At 40.5% G+C, this 22,632-nt stretch overlaps 2 protein-coding genes across 3 annotated transcripts in view; one reads left to right on the forward strand and one right to left on the reverse strand.

The window, feature by feature from the left end:
* Window positions 1-1,433, forward strand: part of tle2b (TLE family member 2, transcriptional corepressor b) — a 48,116-nt gene extending 46,683 nt beyond the window's left edge. For both annotated transcript variants that reach the window (XM_063012323.1, XM_063012324.1), the window contains exon 20: window positions 603-1,433. In XM_063012323.1, coding sequence (XP_062868393.1) covers window positions 603-710 — 108 coding nt within the window. In that variant the 3' untranslated portion in view covers window positions 711-1,433. The remainder of the gene's footprint in view (window positions 1-602) is intronic.
* Window positions 1,434-3,526: 2,093 nt separating this feature from the next.
* Window positions 3,527-22,632, reverse strand: part of tle2a (TLE family member 2, transcriptional corepressor a) — a 35,824-nt gene continuing 16,718 nt past the window's right edge. Inside the window, exons 3-21 of the mRNA XM_063013303.1 lie at window positions 19,398-19,461; window positions 18,580-18,624; window positions 16,789-16,851; window positions 15,860-15,964; window positions 14,092-14,323; window positions 13,923-13,926; window positions 13,477-13,528; window positions 11,593-11,685; window positions 11,456-11,500; window positions 11,196-11,357; window positions 8,487-8,613; window positions 7,164-7,369; window positions 6,821-6,903; window positions 6,459-6,708; window positions 6,121-6,368; window positions 5,878-6,025; window positions 4,768-4,918; window positions 4,565-4,641; window positions 3,527-4,313 (exon numbers count right to left, since the gene is read on the reverse strand). Of these exons, the coding sequence (XP_062869373.1) occupies window positions 4,206-4,313; window positions 4,565-4,641; window positions 4,768-4,918; window positions 5,878-6,025; window positions 6,121-6,368; window positions 6,459-6,708; window positions 6,821-6,903; window positions 7,164-7,369; window positions 8,487-8,613; window positions 11,196-11,357; window positions 11,456-11,500; window positions 11,593-11,685; window positions 13,477-13,528; window positions 13,923-13,926; window positions 14,092-14,323; window positions 15,860-15,964; window positions 16,789-16,851; window positions 18,580-18,624; window positions 19,398-19,461 (2,263 nt within the window). The 3' untranslated portion in view covers window positions 3,527-4,205. The remainder of the gene's footprint in view (window positions 4,314-4,564; window positions 4,642-4,767; window positions 4,919-5,877; window positions 6,026-6,120; window positions 6,369-6,458; window positions 6,709-6,820; window positions 6,904-7,163; window positions 7,370-8,486; window positions 8,614-11,195; window positions 11,358-11,455; window positions 11,501-11,592; window positions 11,686-13,476; window positions 13,529-13,922; window positions 13,927-14,091; window positions 14,324-15,859; window positions 15,965-16,788; window positions 16,852-18,579; window positions 18,625-19,397; window positions 19,462-22,632) is intronic.

A 22,632-nucleotide genomic window follows, 5' to 3' on the forward strand; every position in this document is an offset into this window, starting at 1 on the left:
GGCCGTGTGATTGTCACAGCTCTCCTCGGTCAGGAGTGGAGGTCAGCCCAGAGGAGGAAGTGAAATGGGATTGGGTAATTGGATACAAATTAAAAATTGAGGGAAAATGCATCAATAATATGTCACACTATATATGCTATATGGTCAAAAGTATGTGGACACCCATTCCTATTATTGAGTATAAGTGTTTCAGCCACACTGCAAACGGGTGTAAAAAAATTTATTAATAAATAGTAAGCTTTTAACCTAGTGGCAATGGTTTTAAAAAATGCCTTAAAGACATGGTTTTAGCACAGACACAAATACCTGGCATACACCTCACTAAACACCTGTAGGATGAATTGGATACTTGATTGTGCATCAGGCTTCATCATCCAACAAGAATAATAGAGCGTTTGCTGTGCAGAATCGAAAAACACTGTTCATCGATAAAGACAAGCGTCTATTCAGCAGCTCGAATTAACAATAGATTGTTTACACAGTTAACATTTTAAATAAAGCTAGCTATTTAATCTAATGTGCCATTTTTACTTGCTCCAATCACAATTTGCATTTGCTGTCTGACACACATTTCTTTCTTTTTTCCCTCTTTTTCTTTCTAGTCTAAAGAGTCCTCATCTGTCCTGAGCTGCGACGTCTCCCCTGATGATAAGTATATCGTCACTGGTTCTGGAGATAAGAAAGCTAGCGTGTACGAGGTGGTCTACTGAGCACAGCACAGAGGGAGGGAGAGATGGATGGATAGATAAAAGAAACTCTAAATGAACAAAGCGAACTTGCAGAAGATTGTATGTGACAGCTGTGGTGGGCAACCATGGGTGCTCTTTTTAAACAGTCCTTCCCTGCTTAGTCTTTGAGGAATCATTAACCCAACTTTTTTTTTATTCCAGTCCCATTTTTATTCCAGCCCCTGTGAGACAGAGAGAGTAAAGGAAAGTTTAAGAGAACAAAGAGGGAGTGTAATTAGCACAGTCTCTAGCTGAAGAGCCCAGTAGAGAGCAGAAAGCCCACAGGAAACACAGAGCACTTAGGAAGCTGCATCTTACACAAACAATGCTAATAAATAATCAATGCATTAGTGGAAAAACCTTTACTGTAGTAAATATACAACGCAGCTTCCTGTTTCAATAAGAGAACTGCAGCCAGTGCCACTCTGGCTCTGAGTTACCTGGCTGAGGTATGTTTTTACATTCACAACACGTTCCTGTGCACACCAATTAAATATTCATGTGGTTATTCCCGTCGGAATTCTCCATCGTGCATTTCTGTCTCCTGCGAGAGACTCCCGGGAGAGAATAATAAGAAGCAGCTGGACCTCTATGTGAGCTTCATGCCGAAAGCAGCATTTTTAATGTTAATTCCAGTGTGTTGTTATGTATAAATGCAACTTCAAGAAATTGTTTAGCCCAAAATAAAGACTAAGGAAAAACTGAGTGAATTTTATGTTGTCAGTTTGCCAACACAGCCTGAATTATGTTTCATTGGGTTTTAGTTTTACTAGAAATACAAGGCAAATTATCGGCAGTTAGTGTAGTATGGAACAGTACTGTTACATGTATGAATTACAACTATTCATATCTTACACAAGTACCTGTGTCTGTTCCCAATCACATAATTGTACCTGTAACATAAGAAGAGTACTCTGGACTCCTGTTGCACATCACACAGAGAACATCATAAAAGTGACATGTTTAAAACTAAAGCTAGTTTTGTCAACAAAAATCATTAAGTACAAAATGTAGGTTTTTGGTTGGTGTAACAGTGTGAAACACTAGCCCACAACTGTACAGACAGGATTCACAGTCTGAATGGTTCCACTGGCCTAATCGGACACTCAACAGACCCAATCATGCCATGTCAAATTGTACTACCCAGGTACTAGTTACCCTCTGTCATTTCTGAAGGCTGAAAGTTAGACCATGCACTGGAACTTGCACTGCTTTACATATAAAAAAAATAATGCACAACTGTACAGACAGGATTTATGGTCTGAACGGTTCCACCGGCCTAATCGGACACTCAAAAGACATGTCATGTCATGTCTGAGGAAAAGAGGCCAAGCTTGTCAAGCCAGTGGCTCAAGTGGTGGAGGAATACAGAAGGCATAGTGTTATGCCAGTGTGCACAGGGCATTTCAATGGCTTCTAATTAGTGGATTTGGGTGATTTTAATCATCACATTGTAGACATAACATTTAACTTTTTTTTCATTTAGAAATGTAAAAACCAAATAACAAAGGTGTCAATTTCAGTCTAATTAAGCAATGGTTGTGGAATATCTGAAATGAACATGGGTTAAATGACCAAACAGCAAACAGCAGTTAAATCTCTGACTCTTAGGCGACTGGACAACCAGGAGGGCAGGTTGCTAATATAACTAGATGCAAGGGCTGGAGGTAGTTAGCCAGCTTATCAAATGCATGCTGATATAACCTACATAAATCACAGTAATTGTTTATTTTTAATAAAATGGGGACAATTAAATAACTTACTGGAAGTATAATCTGGTAGACAAATTACAGTGCACATGTGAGCTTTAGTTAGCTGGATTGCTTAGCTGATTTAGCTAAAGGGCTGTGTTAGAAAATGAAAAAAATGGTAAATGTTCAGTTGCAGCTATTGGAGCTTTTATGGAGAGCAGTACTGTGAGATGCATGTGATTTCAGATTTTTTATATATTTTATACACAATAATAACATTAACACAAGTTCAAAATTCTGCTTATAATAAATGCTTCAGAAATAGCCATTATCCCAGTGGCTGTTAAAACTGCCCTTGCTGTACACCGTTGTTTTTAAAGAGATGTGGTTGCCCATCCAACATGCCGTGTTTTAAAGAAGTAATTGTGCAGTTTTATGAGCCCATAGGCAGCAAGCATTGTGCTTCAGATTTAATATTTTTATTTTATGTTTATCTGATCTATAAATCAAAGAGATCACCTTCGAATCTGATATAATCTTTTGCTTGCCAGTTTTCCCAAACAAAACGAACAGGTATGGTTTCAGTAATAAAAATGAGTAATAGTGTTTGGAACAACAGTGTTTTGTTCAGTCTATTGTTATGCATATAGTGTACTTTTCTTTCTTTTCTTTTTCACGTTTTTGAATATTTGCATCAAACGTCACTGAAGGCTTAAATTCAATTCTGAAATCCAAGTATAGTATCCAGAACTCTCTCTCTTCCTCTAAAGCCAAGGACGTTTTCCCCTCAAAACGACTCAGCTGTGATGTACCAGACCTGCATATATTGACAATTAAACTTGCGCTCATCTTTTAAAGTTTGTGTTTGTGGTTCTGTTTACTACATCTGGTCTGAAATGTGGTCCTGATCCATGACATTATTAATAATAAAAAGTATTTAAAACTACCAATATTGTACAACAATTGTGCTTTTACAATGTATCTTTAAACTATCATTTCTCTATAAGCAGTAATGTGGAACTGCAGTAGGTCAGTTGGTGTCATGTAGCATAAAAATGCAATTTCATGCTCAGTATACAAATTTATGTATGAAAAATTGCTAGCTAGTTTGGCTTTTAAGGAGCTTTATTTACAGTCTTTAACACAAAGTATCCAACAAAATACTTTATCATGACCCGACATACAGCATACACGAAATAACACGCCAATGTGGACCTTTTCCCTGAAATCACAAAGCTGTAAAATCATGACCCTTGGTAACTTACACCACACTTCGTCTTCCTGTCATTATGCAGTCATGTTGCTGCAGTACAGTTCGGATTTAAAAACAAATGTCAAAAAATGGTCATAGTTTCTCCTGGCAACCCGTCCCAGACCTGCTCAGTGCATCGGTGCTCCTCGACTGTCCATTTCCATGTGGATTTTGTTTTTCCAGAGGCTAAAAAAAATATTCTCTTTGCTATTTCATTCACTACAGAGGAATCATCTTGTTAAAAAAAGAACAAAAGGAAAAAACAATAAAGCAAAAGAGAAGTCTTTGGAGGAATTCCATGTCTCTGAAGCTTGCTTTCACACAGCATTAAAAACCAGCAAGGTCAGTCCTGCTCTGCAGCTCCACCGTCCTCTCTCATTGCCTGTCCCTAATGGACTTCAAACAAAAAGCGGGTGAGGTTTCTTCATGTCTGTGTCCACTGTGTATTCTGTTCACCAAGTCAAAGACCGATTCTGGTTTCCGCTTTCAGCCACCCAGCTTTTCTATTTTTCGAGATCCAATTTAAGTTTTGGTTCAGTAAATGACTTCATACACTGTGGCTTTTTTGTCTCCTGAGCCGGTTACGATGAACTGGTCGTCAGGTGAGATATCACAGCTGAGGACTGACGACGACTCTTTAGACTAAAGGGAAAGAAATTATTGTACAGTTAAAACTTTAGCTCACACTGTGCATCATGACACAAAAACACTACAAACTAGAATTCCTGATATTGTACAATTTCTTTTAGTTTAACCATGACATCTGCAGAAAAAATGTCATTACTTGATTTGATTCCTGTAGAGTATGTGTAGGAAGGACAATAACTACCTAGTTTAATTCAGCACATACAGTTTAAATCAACAATTGTGCTCAAATTCAAACAGTACAGTACCTGGAATATGCTGGAGCCATACGGAGTTCTCCATGCGTTCAGTAGATTATCTTTACCCGTGCTTACAAACCATTTACCTGCAGAATATAAGATGATAATGTCACGATTACCAAAAAACCTGTTTAAGAACTTAATTATAAATTACACATTATGTTTAGGGCTCCAAAATGAGAAAAGGTTTTAAAATAAACATAGACTCGTACCACAGTAGGCAAACTTGAGTGAGAGCACACAGCTCTCGTGAAGGTGCAGCTGGTACTTGTCTGGTTTGGAGACGTGCAGCACTTCCACGTTAGAGCTTTCCATGCCCACTGCGAGCCACTCGCCTGTAGGACAGTAGCCCAGCGAGAAGATCTACACACACACACACACACACATAAATGAGTTATTTTAGAAAACAAGTATTTCACAACTACAATGTTTAAAATAACATTATAAATAAAGACTAAAAATGCTAATGACTAAATGGTTAATCGACAAAGACATGGTTTAAGTAACATCAGTTAAGCAGCCATTTAAATTCATTGCTAACAGCTGATGCTTTATTTGAACTAAGTGAGAGTTCAGACTGCTGATTTGAGACTCGCCCACCTTCAGTGTGCAAGCAAAATCAAAGAAAGTGCTGCTATTCTAAACTAAAAACATTTTAAATGCATTTATGTTATTGAAATCATGATCAATGGAAGTAGTCAACATTACAATCACAAATGGAAGCTGTTTTGTGTCAGTATTGTGTCTGTATTTACAGAAATAATGTTTCTGTAATAATATTATGCATCCTGTCCAGCATAAAGATAAAACTCTGCTTATCAGCTTATGATAACCAAACTCAAGTTGTCAGGAAGATCTTAAATATACTGTGATAAATATTTAAGTAGAATAAATAACAATTAAACATGAAATATTAAAAAGATAAATAAATCAAAATTGGTATGTACATCATTAAGCTTTAAATCTAATAATAAAGTTTAAGAGCAGCATGAAGCGAGACTGCTTTTTGTTCAGCAGAAATTGCATTAAGCACCATCTTCTCTGGTGCCCCCAGGCTTGCTCAGACTGACTGCCTGTAGTTAAAAAAAAAAAAGAAAGAAGGGTCCATTTCAGGCCATCACTAGTAAAAGATCTGGTGCACGGAAGTTGGCCTTTTATAGAAAGGCACATTGTCTTTGGTTCTTTGGTTCACTGTTTGCAAATAGCCAAGGCAGTTGTGGCCTCCAGGTTTGCATGTCCCTATGCAGCTAAATATAAAGTAAGCACAAGACATTACACAACATATACATTTCATTTTCTATGATACTATGGTGCTGCAGTACCTGGGAGGTGAAGTCGTGCTGCTGGAGCTGCCGGCCCTCTCTCAGGTCCCAGCAGCGCACCGTGTTATCAAGCCCTCCCGTCCACAGTTTGGTCCCATCATTAGAAATGTCAATGCAGCTCGCTCCATCTGTGTGACCCTGGAACTGTCTGTGGAGGTACATGCAAAAACAAAATTCAACCATCAACAGTAACTGAAACTATATAGCATGAGTAATATGCAGGGTTCTAGTCTTCATGGCTACCTGACAAGCGTCTGGTTGTGAAGGTCCCACACTACAATGTTGCCGTCGCTGCAGCAGGAGAAACAGACCTTGTTGTCCGGACTAATGGCCAGTGCATAACAAGCTGGAGCCGAGGATGTTAACTCTGCCTTAATGCGTGGAGTGGGCGTGGCCAAGTCCCAGATAGACAGAGTGCTGGCTTCACCTCCAACTATCAAAGTGCGTCCATCTGGGAGGAGCTTACACGAGCGGATGTAGTTGTCCCTGTTCTGATTGGATAAACAGATGGAAGGTTGAATGAAGGTTTATTTGTTCCTTCTGTAGATAGAGAGAGTGTGATGGTGAAAGTAGAAACTCACCAGACAGTCCAGTTGGGCCATCGGACTTTTGCTGCCTGGCTGGCTGATGTCCCACACTTTGACGCAGCCTTTGCCCCCGGTGTAGACATGACGTGTGGATGTACTGATGGTGACGGCACACACCACCTCTCCGTGATTAAGAGTATGGATCTGGCGGGCGTGGCGCGGGATGCCCGGGCCTAGGAGAGCATCAGGAGGAAAGGGCACTGGCTGCATCTGCCCATCCGCACTCACATGAAATGAGTAGGCACTGAGAAGAAACAATTGAAGGAATTAAACGTTATTTTAATTGCAGATGCAAACAGTTGACGATAAATGAGTCAAAGAATGAGGGAAAATGATTTAAAATAATATTAACTCACGGCTTTCCTGAAGATGCAGGCTGGAGGCCAGCAGCACTAAGGCCAGGGACTCTCATGTGTGGGTGGGGTGATTCATATCCCACCTAAAGAATATAAGAACATATATATGCATTGGTTGCACACTTAATTATATTTTAATTACTTTTACGTTTTTAGACCAAATATATATAAACGCTTATAAACGATTAAAACGCTCGAACATGGACAATAACATTTTATCCATTTCTTTAGATTTCTTTAGACCTTACAATGAATTTCTGCCTCTTATTAGGCAAAACAATGCAGGAAATGCTGTCGATAATTAATACATTCTTTATCAAACCGTCAATATGTGCATTCTCACCACGGGAGAGCGGCCGTATCCGGCAGCAGCAGCAACGGCGGCTGCAGCAGCAGCAGCTGAACCGTTCATCTGAGGAGAGACGAGGTGGAGACCGGCTCCATACGCTGCAGCGGCCCCGGCGAGCTCACCGTTCACACCGGGGGGTAAACCAAACGCTCCAGGTGGATAAACACCCTGCACCGCCAATGGGTTTCTCACACCTAGAGCTGAGTCAGGACAGATCAGTTCATCATTAGTGGATTCTATCACAGCATTCTGATAGTTATTTATATCAGACAAATACCTTAATTATTTATTTATTAGGATTTTAACGTCATGTTTTACACACTTTACATTCATTACACAAGATTCATCAGTTCAAAGGTTTAATGTCAAACAGTCATGGACAATTAAGTATTTTCAATTCACCTCACTTGCATGTCTTTGGACTGTGGGACGAAACCGGAGCTCCAGGAGAAAACCCACGCAGACATTTACATTTTAGGCATTTAGCAGACACATTTATCCAAAGCAACTTAAAGTTATGACTGAACACGGGTTAAGGGCCTTGCTCAGGGGCCCAACAGTGGCAACTTGGTGGTGGTGGGGCTTGAACCGGCAACCTTTTGATTACTAGTCCAGTACCTTAACCACTGAGCTATCACTGCCCTGGGAAGACACGGGGAGAACATGCAAACTCCACACAGAAAGGACCAGGACCGATCAAACTTGTGACACAGATACAATTCAATTAAGAACTGATAGTCTGAGTGTCTAAAATAACTGGAAACATTAAATAATTAAAAACAGATGATTTATCAGGTTCTGCAAAATTCAGGGTCTGGATTAATCAGTTTCCATATCGTACATGCATTATTTAATTAGGCAAATCAAAAAATGACATTTGTTCTGATTTGTTGCAAAAATAGGCAACAAATTATACAGAAAAACCTTTATAAAAAGCCTTTATTCATCATTTCAAACAATAAACCCTATTAAAGTTAGAGAACAGTGAAGATCACTACTGCCCTCTGCTGGGCAGTGATAGCTCAGTGGTTAAGGTACTGGACTAGTAAACAGAAGGTTGACGGTTCAAGCCCAGCCACCACCAAGTTGCCACTGTTGGGTCCCTGAGCAAGGCCCTTAACCCTCAATTGCTCATTGTGTTCAGCTCATTGTGTAAGTCGCTTTGGATAAAAGCGTCTGCTAAATGCTGAAAATGTAAATGTAAATGTAAATGCTGGCTGAGCTGCCCACTGCTCCACTGATAAAGACATCTCCCAGACGAGTGCTCACAGCTCAACTACCCCCACAATAATGTATTACATGAAAACCAAAACTTACCCAGAGGATCCACACCTGGTTTACCAGGAACAGGGCGGAACTGAGGTGGGCCACTGGGGCCTGGGGTGGTGGAATCCTGGGACATGGGGGTGCCCGGCTTCATACCTGGAGTACTTGACTTCTCTCTCTAGGAGATAAAAATGTCATTTATACTAAGATGTGGATGCAGTTTGTGTGTGTGTGTGTGTGTGTGTGTGTCAGTACAAAAACAGAACAGACTCTTTGCTTTGCAATGGTTAATACTGGGGAATGCTCTTTCTTGTTCACCACACACAAAGTGATGTTTACAGAGTAATACTTTATAGAACTTTAATACCTTTTGCATAATTACTAATGACTGTGAGTCGGGTCCAGTATCAATGATCTCATTAGTGCTGTTGTGGCTGTAATTGAGGCATGTGTTATCACAACGACCATATCTATCCGGCTGCTTTGCATACTTTAGCTGTTGAAATTTGAGATGAGATGGCAAGTACGCACTGCTTCTATCAAGGCTGTAGCCATGAATTAAACACTGGGGGAGGGACCAAATCTACAGGGATGAAGGAGGGCAGTTGCTTCCTAAACAATTCCAACGCAAGTGGAATATGTTTATATTGTTTACATTAGTATATTTAAGTCATTTTGAGCATATCTGCTAGTATATATTGTGATAACGGCCTTGGCTTCTACTGACTCTTCTATGCAGATCATGATTTTGCAAACAAGCTAAACAGTGCATTATCACTTCTGTGCCAGCTAAACCTTTTTGCATGTATTTCACCATTATATTGAGATTTTGCTTCACTTTTTTTGACCAGCATATGCACAGTTCTTTGCCTTTCAGATGCATTTGTCTTCTTTGTAGGCAATAAGTAGCTTAATTTTTAGATTCGTAGTCAGTAGCTTAGATAAGCCAAAATTTATTGAGATTTAACACCGTTTTAAAGAGTCAATGAATTTGTAATGCTCTGAAATTATCAGCTTACAGTTTCTACCGGCCTTCCTTAACAAGTCCTAATGAGTCAATTAAGGCCTGATAAGTTCTAAATTTACAGTGTGTCCAACTCTTTGCACATTCCTAAAGATCTTTTTAACTGCATTAAATAAAGTAACTGTGCATAAACATATGCATATTTTATTGTGGTTTGCTAAAAAAAACTTGCATGCATGCATTTCTGTATTGCAATAAACACTGCATTTACCACCTATGTAGGAAAATCTAATAAACAGCAGGACCCCTCATTTCTTTTTCATGTTGCATAAGATGCAGAATTTCTCAATGTTAAAGATCACAACTTTATCAAATTGGTACATGGCTTCTCCAGTCACAGATGATTTACTTATCTTATCTCAGGTTCTACCTACCCACAATGCAGCATTGTTCCTATGCTCAGCAGTGTCACCTCACTGCTGTTCCCTTCACTGACTTTGTAAATGCCCACATTAGATTCAAAACCCTGATTCTTGCTTGCAAAGCCAAATTTTGTCTAGCTACCCCTGCATAGTGGCAACACAAAATCTACAGTCTCCTGAGCCTTCTTTCAAGCTACAAGTACAGTTTGGCTTCACCTGAGAACCGTCCAGACATAAACAAGACAAGGATAAAGACTTTTTCTACTGGCAACCAGATGATTATTTAGCATCCTCTGGCAAAGCAGCAGCGTTTGTATTCAAATACTTAATGAACTCTTAGATGCACAAAAATTGAGCCTTTTCCGTTCCACACTTTGCGATCTTTTGACTAAACTGGCACAAATTTGTTTTTGTCTTGTTTTGATTAAAATGTTCACTCGCTGGCGACATTATGGCAGAAAACTCTATTCATAGCATATATCAGTTTATTATTCATATTATTACCAGATATAGCTATGTTATAGTGATCTTAGATTAGTGTTTTCAATTTTCTGACTGTGAGAATGTTAAATGGGCACAAATCCCAACAGATACAGAGTGTGGGCTGTTATAGCCTCAAAATGGGGGAGTCTAACTCCATGACCACGTTTTTGAATAAGATGTCCAACAAGCTCATGGTTTATTGTACACATCAGCATTTACTCTGGTCTCTGGCAGAACTTTAGCCTGCTGTTCTTTTCAGAATCGGGACAATCCATAGAACTGTTTGCACTAGCATGACATGAATAAATCACTTTGCATTACAACATCTGCCAAATGCAGTAAATGTCATATTTAGAGGATGAAAAGGACAGGCACACAGACATAATACAAGAACAAAAGAAAGAACAAGAGAACAGATTAAAAGGAGAATGGGTAGTACTGAAAGTGTAAAATGTTTCATTGACATTGCATATATCATAGCAAAAACTAAAGTCATGTTTATTGGTTTGGACGTGTGATTTAAACCAGGAAAGATTACCGTGTGTGTGTGTGCTGGGCTTAGGATCAGAGGGAACATGGGGGGGCTGCATGTGTTTCAGAGGAGGTCTAGCTGTGTTTCGCTGGATTAGGATGGGGTGGAACATGCTGGGTGGGTCGATGTTTGCATATGTATTGGAGGAGGATCTACATTTTAAAACAGGAATAACCCCACTGTGTGTGTGTGTGTGTGTGTGTGTGTGTGTGTGTGTGTGTGTGTGTGTGTGTGTGTGTGTGTGTGTGTGTGTGTGTGTGTGTGTGAGTGTGAGTGTGAGTGTGAGTGTGTGAGAGAGAGAGAGAGAGAGAGAGAGAGAGAGAGAGAGAGAGAGAGAGAGAGAGAGAGAGAGAGAGTACCGGAGGGGGCTCTTTTCCACGGGAGGGCGAGGCAGCACTGCTGGAAGAGGCGAGCGAGGTCGGACTAGCCTGGGGCAGGGGTTCTTTTCTTGAGGGGGGTAGTTTATCCAGCCCATTCTCTCTGGAGGAGTAGGACTGTACACTTCGTGGAGATGAGGGGTCCTGCATGGTGAAAAAAATGCAACACATTCCTTTATGTAAGCTCATTTTACGTTATGTTTAAGTTGTGTTCCACACGTTCCCAGTGAAAATAATCGTACCTCGTCCACTACCAAGTTGTCGTCACTCTTGTCAGCATCACTGCCCTAAGACAAAAAAGGCAATTTTAAAAATAATTTTGTTTAGAAAATAGGGCACATTCAGTAATATAAAAATTCAAATTCAAAGTTCCACTAACATAGTCTGTAAACTCCTTCTCTTCCGCTTTCCTTTTTTTTCCGTTGCTGAGGTAGTCTGATGGTCGGCCTTTATCTCCATTTGATAAAGAGCTCTGGGAGAAGTGAGAAATTGGACAAAGAGAGAAAAGGACAAATCAGATCAGCTGGGTAAGTGCTGGACCCAGTGGCAATAAAGCAGCCTAATGCATTCTCGTCTGCTTTAAAGAATCAAGGGCGAGTAAAGAAGATACTTTTAAATGGAGAGGGATGAGAGATCTTGAGGAAAGAGAAAGCATATTTTGACCTGACTCTGACCTAAAAAGCAGACATGTTGGACCTGATCTTTGGTATACAGACTCCACCTTGGCTAATTCTACTTTCAGTGGCTCTAAGCTACATCAATCCCACGCTCATTACATCAGCAACTTTAGATTATACAGCATTTTTGTTGCACCTAGACATTACCCACAGCGCAGCATTGTTCCTATGTTCAGCAATGTCACCTCACTGCTGTTACCTTCACTGGCTTTTTGTTTGTTTATTAGGATTTTTAATGTCATGTTTTACACTTTGGTTACATTCATGACAGAATCGGTAGTTACCCGTTACACAAGATTCATCAGTTCACAAGTTCAATGTCAAACACAGTCATGGACAATTTTGTATCTCCAGTTCACCTCACTTGCATGTCTTTTGACTGTGGGAGGAAACCGAAGCTTCCAGAGGAAACCCACGCAGACACGGGGAGAACATGCAAACTCCACACAGGAAAGGACCTGGACCGCCCCACCTGGGGATCGAACCCAGGACCTTCTTGTTGTGAGGCGACAGTGCTACCCACTTAGCCACCGTGCCGCCCACTGGCTTTTTGTAAATGCCCACATTAGATATAAAACCCTGATTCTTGCCTGCAAAGCCAAATGTTTAGCTTTCCCTACATAATGGTAACACTTGAAATCTAGAGTTTTCTGAGCCTTTCAAGCTACAAGTACAGCTTGTCTTCACCTGAGAACTGTCCAGTCTTTCTCTACATGTACATTTTCGGCATTTAGCAGACACTTTTATCCAAAGCAACTTACAGTATTGTGACAGCATATATTGCCTAAGCAATTAAGGGTTAAGGGCCTTGCTTAAGGGCCCAACAGTGGCAACCCGGCAGCGGTGGGACTTGAACCAGCGACCTTTCAATTACTAGTCCAGTACCTTAACCTAGGCTACAACTGCCATATACTCTCTACTATACTCTCTACTAGCAACCAGATGATTATTCAACATCTCTTGGCAAACCAAGCAGCAGCATTTCAGTCTTTAGATACGTAAAACACTTAGATGCACAGAAAATCAGGTGTTTTGCAAAATTAGGTCTGTGCAAATGTGGTTTAAAAGTTTGGTGTAGAAGAACATCAGTGGCATGCACACAGCCATCACTGACCCAGTAACATCTTTAAACTGACTGTTGATTGCGAGCCAGGCCTCGCCCAACTCATCCAACATTAGTGTCTCACCCCACAAATGCTCTTTTGACTAAATGGGCACAAATTTTAACAGATATAGAGAAATAACTCTTGTAGACTCAAAGGTGGGAGTTTATCTCCATGGCCATGGTTATGAAACATCCAACAAGCTCATGGTCAGGTCAAATAGCTTAAGCCATTTATTGTTTGCATCAGCATTTACTCTGGACTCTGGCAGAACTTTAGCCTGCTGTGATCGTCAGAATCTGGACAATCCATAGGACAGTTTGCACTCGCATAATGACATGAATAAATCACTCAGAATTACAACAACTGCCAAGTGCACTAAACATCATAGTTAAATGAGACACAGACGAGATAAAACAACAAAAGAAAAAAGACAAAGAGAACAGATTAAGCAAGAAGCCTGTGTTAAAATGTGATACTCACTGGTCCAGCTTCTCGATCTGAATGGAGCACAGCAGGTCCAAGTCCACGTCCCAAAAAAATAAATAAATAAAATAACATTAACATCAGCTCATCACCACATGATTTAATATATGCAGCATTATGATCAGAGTATTAAAAGAAGGTATTTGTTCATTCCACCCACCATGCACAGTCATCCAGATTACAACCTTACCTTTTATAGCAGAAACCATAAAGAATAAAGACAGTACTGGTTTTACCAAAAAATAAAAGCATTTCCTCACACAAGCCTTTATTGTTAACTAATACCAGTGAAAAGCAAGAGAACAAGGTTTAGTAAAGCAATGCATTAGGTTACTCCTAACATACAGCACAGTAAAAACCCAAACACATCAGTTATCTAATTACATTTACATTTTCAGCATTTAGCAGACGCCTTTATCCAAAGCGACTTACAGTACAGTATACAATCTGAGCAATTGAGGGTTAAGGGCCTTGCTCAAGAGCCCAACAGCAGCAACCTGGCAGTAGTGAGGCTTGAACCAGCAACCTTTTGATTACTAGTCCAGTACCCTAACCACTAGGCTACGACTTGCCCTTTAATTAAGCTCTTCTCTCAGTGTCTGTGAGGCATACCTCGATGGTGCTCGGCGGCTGCAGCACTTGCTGCCGCCGCCGCCGCTGCTACAGCTTCCAAATGTGCCCTCTCATCCTTAGCAGCCAACTGTGCCCCAAGCGCTCCAGAGAGTGCAAGCAGACTCGAGCTACCCCCCAGTGCCAAGCCCGGATGGGGCAGGCCTGACGGGTGAGGAGCCATGGGAAGACCCTGAGCGGCATGCTGGGAAAGGTGTTGCGCCTGCAGCTGTTGCTGGAGTGGAGAGACAGAAAAATAACAGAGTCTATAGAGGTGCTGCTTAGCTGGTACACATAGAGTATGTGGCCAGCAGTAGGGGGGCATCCTTAAAAGTACCAAACAAACACATACAAAAACTAACTGGAATGGATATCTCAGATGTCAATGGAAAAAATGATCAAAACCTAAACTTCTAAAGCTCTGGCTACACTAGATTTTTAAAATTTGCTGCAATAATTTTAATGTTTAAATTCTAGTAAACCTCAAAAGCTATTTTTTTCTTTTGACCAACTAAATAGGACACTGGCTCACAATATCAACTGCTTTGGTCAAGTTGAGCTCTCAAGGGGTTGATTACAAATGCCAAACATGCTAACTTTAGCAGCATGAGATTTCTGTCTGGAGGGTAGATCAGATAGCACAACCTCTCTTTTTACTGATGTGCTTTTAAGGCATGTGGTTGCCAAGATATCTAGCCTGATGATAACCAACACTAACTAAACAAGTGTAGGAAAGCTGAAGCTCTCTAAATGGAATTTAGTTCTTGAACTTTGAATTAGTCAACACTACAATGCTAAGTCATGGCTAAATAGCTAACTGCACTTAAATTTATTGTGTTTTCCTGTTGCCAAACATTTGAAGTTTTAAGGAGGTTTCTAGTGTGCCCACAGATTTAAGCAGGTTAGTAACTGCTTTTCTCCCAAATTTGTAGCTTTTGCCTGATAATTTAATTAAGCATTAAATAAAATAATCCATTAGGCATTAAAACCTCAACATACTAGTAGCCAATATTGTTACAAGTATTAATTCTTTTATTCTTTGAGCAATTACTATTTTCTTCAGATATGACGAAGCACTGTTCTGGTTTGCTTTATGTTCTGGACATGCTTTTTGCCATCTATTACACTGTGATTTATACAAATGCCAAAAAACACCTGCTCACTGGGAAGTAATATAGCATGGCTCTCTCTCGGTCAACTAGTGAAGCATTAATTAATCACAGCCGTGAAGCTGCTAATAGCTTTATTTGGCTTGAAGGAAGCATGTGTTGGCCATCGGGCTTTCTGACAAAAAGGTGTCAGGTAATGTTGAGATCTAGATAAAGCCATAACATGAGGAAAAAACTAGAAAATTTTTCTCCCCATTTTCCTCCCAATTTTAGCGAAGTCAATTTTGTCTTTCGCTGCTGAAGGATACCCGATTACATCCGAGGAGAGCATGTCGCTGCTCACGCTCTGCATTCTGCACAGGCATCTCTTCCGCCAATCAGGGTCCTTACACAGCATATGAGGTCCCACCCACCCCCACACAGCCGAATTTCGAACTGAGGAGTTCAGAAACTCGGTGCTGGTGTGCTAGCAGAATATCCTGCTGCGCCACCTGGGTGCAGGAGGTGCATCTTTTAAAGCAATACAGCAATTAATCCAGAAAATACAGAAACCCACTTTAATCTGATCTTTCCTGATTTGAAACTAAAACTAACAAAAAAAAACCTTAATATCAGGTAAAACAACAACCAAAAAATGGTGATGAGAAGATGGAAGTACACACTGTGGGAGGCAGGGGGGGGAGTCCACGTACCCCTATCGATGCATTTAACTCCCCCATAGTCACCTGTTTGGCACGTTCCATGGCCTGGACCACCTGCTGCTGGTGCTGTGGACACAATCAAAGAAACGTTCGTTAAACAAACATACTGTACATAAAACCTCAGCAAACCTCAGTAACTGTTTTTTTTTTTTTTTAAGGTGCACGAAGAATTATTTGGAAGAAAGCCTTTGTATACATAGCACAGCACTGGAACATTAGCATGCACCAGTGACCTTCGGATTACTAGTCCAGTGCCTTAGTCAATGGTTAAGGCACTGGACTAGAATCCAGAGGTCACTGGTTCAAGCCCCACCACCGCCAGGTTGTCACTGTTGGGACCTTAAGCAAAGCCCTTAACCCTCAGTACTGTAAATCGCTTTGGTGTCTCTTAAATACCGAAAATGTAAAAATGCATGGGCAGGCAAGTGGCACCGAGCTTTGCAGAATAATGTTACAGAATCCTGCACACAGTTAATTTTTACATACAAAGAATTTTCTTTTCGACAGAAACATAAATGTAAAACATGATATTTATTCAGTGTTAATAACCACTTCATTCTGTGGGTTTGGTGTTGTGTGACAACACTGTCTGAAAGAAAGAAAATTACCTCCACATCAGTTTCTGGTAGCTGAGAGTCTGAATTTCTCAGGTTTTCTTTTAATAAAATTCTAAAGCTTTAGCATTACAGAGCATTTTTTTAATTAAATTTGTCAAATGTGACTGTTTTCACTCAAAAACTTTTTAATGCCTAATCAAAAACATAAACATTCAAATCCCTAAAGTAAGTTCAAAAAACCCTAAAAACAAAGTTTCAACTCATTTGGGGGAACGGGGTGTTCATAAAGCCCCAGTGTTAGTAACACAAGACTGTGTGTGTGTGTGTGTTTACCTCCTGGGAGAGAAATGGGATGAGTTGAGCGCAGATCACATTTAACCGCTTAGCAATCTCTGTCTACACACACAGACACACGGGGAGAGAGAGAGAGAGAGAGAGAGAGAGAGAGAGAGAGAGAGAGAGAGAGAGAGAGAGAGAGAGAGAGAGAGCTAGTAAATATTTTAGCTGTGCACATGTGGTGAGGACTAATTGCTGCAGTGTGAGAGGAGAGCAGTGTAAAATATTCATGCAGAGCATCTGCTGGTCCACTGCAGCCACACTGAACCTCTTTTCTCCCTCGGAGCCATATCGTACAGGTCAGTGCAGAACTTGGTACCTGGAACACTATGCTGTTGACCATAAGGCTAAAAATATTATACAAGGCAGACAGAACTGTTACTCTGCAATGTGCAATTAAATGGGCCATAACGAGTTCATGGCCCATACATATTATAGTATGGTCACCTTCTATTTTACACCAGTTAATTTATTAACAGGTCCCTGTTGAGACTGATTTCTCTCAAGGTTTCTGTCTTGTAGTATTTGGGGAGTCTTTCTGTTACACTGTTGCCCTCAGGTTTTTAGTCCTGGATTCCACAAAGTTGCTTTGAGACAAAGCGCTATACAAATAAATGTGACTTGACAAGAACACCACAATTAGACTTGAAGCAAAATCATCAAAGCATTCTCTGAAGCAAATCATGGTTATTCCACTTGGCAATCTGAAAATCAGTGTTTGGTGGAGAAGAGAAGATAAATACATAATTGCATGCTGATGACTATAAAACAGTCCCAGACTATTTTTGCCAAGCGTAATTTTAATGTTTTGGGTTAAAAAATCTCAGTGCTACAGCACACAATACAATAAGATTTGATGAGACGTGTGTGCTTGGTTGGGAGAAGGTCTTTTCTATTTTATGCACAAAGCAAGGTCTAAAAAGCAATGTTTCGTCAACTGTGGTGTAAAAGAAGAAAGGTTTTTGCCAGATAACCCAACTGTAAAGAATAACCACAACATTGAGAAGTATGGGACATCAATACCTCACAATATCAACCGTCACATAACCAAACCTAGCTGTACAATCATCACCAGACTGGAGCTAAATATCTAGATGGGATGTTGATGTGTGCAGAAATGCTGCAATTCTCCCATAAAATCAAACAAGGATGCAAGCTATGTTAATAATGTGTACTATTCCACCTGCTGTCGTTATTACCTAGGGCTGTTTCTGTTGCTAGCAGTTAGGGAACTGCAGAAATGCTTTTTTAGCTTTCCAATAGAACAGCGCTATTTGCAGCTAAGTGCAATTTATTAAAATTGTCCTTTGATTTTCTATTCCCTCTGCAGACATCAACAACCCCACCAGTTGTGTTCCAATCTTCATCACTCCTCTATCGCCCTGCCTCCATCACCCACTGAGACACATTTCTTGTTAAATATGTCAACTACCAAAAGCCATCCTCAGTACAGAGAGGGGGTGGGGGTCTGGAAAAGGGGAGAAAGGCATTCCAGAGGACAGAGGGGAAAAAAAAGAGAGCTTGCACTCATGGGGGGCAGGGGTGGTGGTGGTGTATAAAGCTAAATAAAGGGTAGAAGGTTTTGATGGTTTTATTAACAGAGGGAATTCACAAGCACTTGGCCGAAGAGGAAGAGAACTGATTTACAATGACAATACTGTGAATTTTAATCCTAAATATAAGACTAAACTTCGAAGTAACTTCCATTCTACACTGTCAACTGCTAAAACATATGTAGAAGTGCAATTAAGAAGCTTTCACCATTTGCAAATTATTCATAATACTCACCTGTTTGTGCATCTCAATGTTAAGCCCGTATGACATTTCATAGTACTGCAAAACAAAAGAGAAGATCATCAGTTCTCAACAATATAACGTATAAAGCTAATATCGGTTAATCTTGACTAGTGTGATCTGGACTGGAGCGTAAAGAGAAGGACATGGATCAGAACTGAGCAGAATTCTGATCAGTTCAGTCCTGTAGTAGTACAGAGCTGTCAGAGCCATAATTATAAGAAAGAGGAAGAAAGTAGTGTTTGTGGTCCAGATGATTGGGGGGTCCGGTTGAGAGAGGCAGAGCCATGACAGTAAAAGAAGCAGTGTGACAGCTGTCTGTCCTAGTCTACAGCCTTGCCATGAATCCACACTGTTGCTAGGCAACTCCAAAAATTATATACCAGAAAAAAACATAGAAAATAAAATAAAGCCAGTAAAAAGAGAACGTACAAAACAGAGACAGCAGGGGTGAGAGGAGTAAGCACACAGAACTGCACCCTGGTCTAGGATACAACTGAAGTGTGTGCCTGTGTGCCAGTGTATTTCTGCACTTTGTTTGCATGTCTTGTGCTTGTGTATTTTTGCCTGGGTCTGTGCCTTTGTGCTCTTTGTATCTGTGTGTTTCTCTCTGTGCATGAATGCACATGTCTCAATGCATCTCTGCACGCCCTGCATTTCTGCATGTATTTTTGCATCTTTGTGTGTCTTGGTGGAGCTTTGTGTATGCATGTGTCTTGGCACATCTCTGCACCTAATTGCCTTGGTGTGTTTCTGTACACGTTTGCACCTCTTTGTGTGGGTGTGTCCATGTTTCCCAGTATGTCACTTACCATCACATAATGTCTCTGGATTTCCGTCTTTTCCGTGGCCAGTTTCTCACACTCCAGCTTCAGGCTGTAAGAGAACAGAGGATGACAGGTTTCATTTTATTTCCGTTCACAAACGTGCCCGCTCTTATTCTCAGCACTGCACATAATAGATCAGTCCAACAGTTTATTTATTTATTAGGATTTTAACATCATATTTTACACACTTTGGTTACATTCATGACAAACGGTAGTTACTCATTTCACAAGATTCATCAGTTCACACAAGGTTATATCGAACACATTCACGGACAATTTAGTGTCGCCAATTCACCTCACTTGCGTGTTCTTGGACTGTGGGAGGAAACCGGAGCACCCGGACAAAAACCCACGCGGACACAGGGAGAACATGCAAAGGACCCAGACTGCCCCACCTGGGGACCAAACCCAGGACCTACTTGCTGTGAGGCGACGGTGCCACCCACTGAGCCACCGTGGCACCCCATCAGTCCAACAGGAAGTCAAACATCATGACGTTGTTTAAAAAGCTCTCTGTCCGCATTGTCATGTACAGCACAGCATTAACATACAGTTTAATCAGACGTCTAGTTATTAACGTGAGCATGCTGCACATTTTTACTTCATAAACTGGTTGTACTGTGAGCCATTTACAATGCTGTGAAAAACCGATGCCTTTTAATTCCCTCTGCTAATGCAAATTTGTCCTGTTTATTAACCTAATGATTATAAAACAATAGATACACAGAGGGGATGTGAGAAATACAATATTGTACATTTGTAAAACATAAATTGCTTAGCAGCAATGACTGCAAATAAAAGCTTTCTATAATATATATTTAGATATTTTTGACCTCTCCAAACTACATCTGTTTCAATTGTTTTATTTATTAACAAATAATAGCTCTCGCTGTGGTTAGGTGAAGTGTTCTCAGATATTTTTCAGTGAACCTTTCCTCACTTTTTTTTTTTTTTTTTCTAAATAAGCTTCTAGCACACAAACCGTGGCATGTCTATATTAAAATTCAGTACAAATTAGATTTTTTGCAGAGCCACTGTCTTAAATTAGCTTGCGTTCGTGGCTGTGGTGTGAAAGGTGCCCTTTACCAACAAGCCCTGCAGCAATTACAATCCCCCAAAAAGTTTTTTTTTTTTAAACCAATAATCGCTTCTTCGATGTGTCTGATGAGCAACATGACCTCAAAACCTCCGTGCACAGCAATTTCTACACTGAGTGACATCTCATCGATGTCCTTTAAACCACAATCCTGTCTTTCTTACACACACCCACACACTGTCAGTTGCTCTCTGATGCTGCTGACTGCCTTGCGAGTGTTAGATTTATGTGCAGCAAGCACGAGGGCCTGGGAAAATTAGAATATGATTAATTTCTCGACATTAGCCCGCCGCAACAGGTAATAACAGCACATCCGCTTCCCTTCTGCAGGGCCGCGCAACTGCCGATAATTGACTCATTTATCACCGCCGGTGAGGGAGAGGAGGAGGGGGAAGCAGGAGATGAAGGAGGGAGGGGAAGGGGGGGATTAAAATCATTCCCCTGATAGATCTTATCACCGTGGAATTGCTCTACTGCAGAAGTCACCAGCGTCGCCAGATTTCTGAGAAGTGACAAATCTATCGGTGTACACTTACACGTGCTGGCTTTTCTAATTTATTCCCTCTCTCTCACTGGATGGTGTCAATAAGATGTTAAAGATCAAGGATGGCATTGCATAGTGTGACTATTTTAGAAATGTAGAAAATACACATGGCCTAGTAAAAGCAAAGGCTGAAAAACTATGACTAAAAAATAAACGTTCTCATAGGTACATCATGATCTGTGATAGAATACTGTAAAGTTTGTGTACATCCATATTAACCTGATAATTACTGGATTATTTAAATAGTGAAGTAAATGTTATAGTCTACTGTCTATTTGTGGGTCAGTTGTTTATTGGAATAAGACACCTGGACTTTGGACCAGTATTCAGGTTATTTAGCACATGTATATTGTTAAATGCATCTGTCTTTTTCTTGTGGTCAAAAAAAATAAAAACCATCAGATAAGACTGCTTTTCTACAAGTTTTTAGCCCTAATGTAAACCAAAAGTGACCAATAAGCACCAAAACAACCCTAGCCTCACACTTGAAGTCTAGATAACCTATTTGAAGCTCTCATTGTGGACACATCATGAGAAGAACCAATTCATTGGAAAAGACAATTATGTTTAAAAGCATTGAAGATAAAAGAGGAAGAGGACGACCAGCAACAAGATGAATAGATACAATTGGTGGAAGCCTGAAAAACCAAACAGAAGACAGAATCTTCTGGAGAAAAATGATCCAAATGGTTACAAGAAGTAGGAATAGACTTGATGGCACTTAACTATTTAGGCAAACAACCAACAAGAAATACACACCAAGCACTGTGTGTGAAGATATTTAGTTGTGCTAAATTTAAAAATAAAACATTCTATTTTGATACTTAAGACACAATATTTTGCCAGCAACGTGACTTCACATAAACTTCACAACTAATTATCAGCATTAAATCATTTACAAAAGGTAGAGCTGCATAAAAGTAGCACAGCAGCACGAGGTTTCAGGTGAAATAAAAAGAGGTCAAACATGGCACAAGGTGAAAGCAATGCCAACCAGGTCACAATTCCAGCAGTACGTTAAGGCAGTACGACAAACAGAGACTGATGAACAACAACAGCGAGTCATAACGAGACCATAGGGAACAGATCCTGCATTCCTGCAAGCCTCAGCCAGCTCCCCTTACACTGCTGCATTTATCACCGAGCCTATGAAAAAAACTGTGCACACACCACACACACACTTTGCTCCCTTTTTCTTCACACTCTGCTAGTCACAATCACAAGGATGTGGGAACATGCACACACACGCGCACACACACACACACACACACACACACACACACACACACACACACACACACACACCATTTCCGGGAGAGATGATTGCATAAAATAATTAGCCTGGAGGCAGACGAGAGTGCAAAAAAAGAGAAAGTGTGAGAGTGTGAGAGAGCATGGTTCCAATCTTGCTACTGCATTGACAGCAGATAAGGTGATCATTGAAACAAATCTGCAAGCTGCCAGCACCACAACAGCTCTGTTGGAACAGCACTGTTACCCACACAATGACCTGGAACAGAACTGGAACACAAAACCACAAAATACCCAGTGCACAATTAATAGAGGAAGCAGATTATTAA

This window comes from Trichomycterus rosablanca, chromosome 17, assembly GCF_030014385.1.
Source record: "Trichomycterus rosablanca isolate fTriRos1 chromosome 17, fTriRos1.hap1, whole genome shotgun sequence".
Taxonomy (NCBI): domain Eukaryota; kingdom Metazoa; phylum Chordata; class Actinopteri; order Siluriformes; family Trichomycteridae; genus Trichomycterus; species Trichomycterus rosablanca.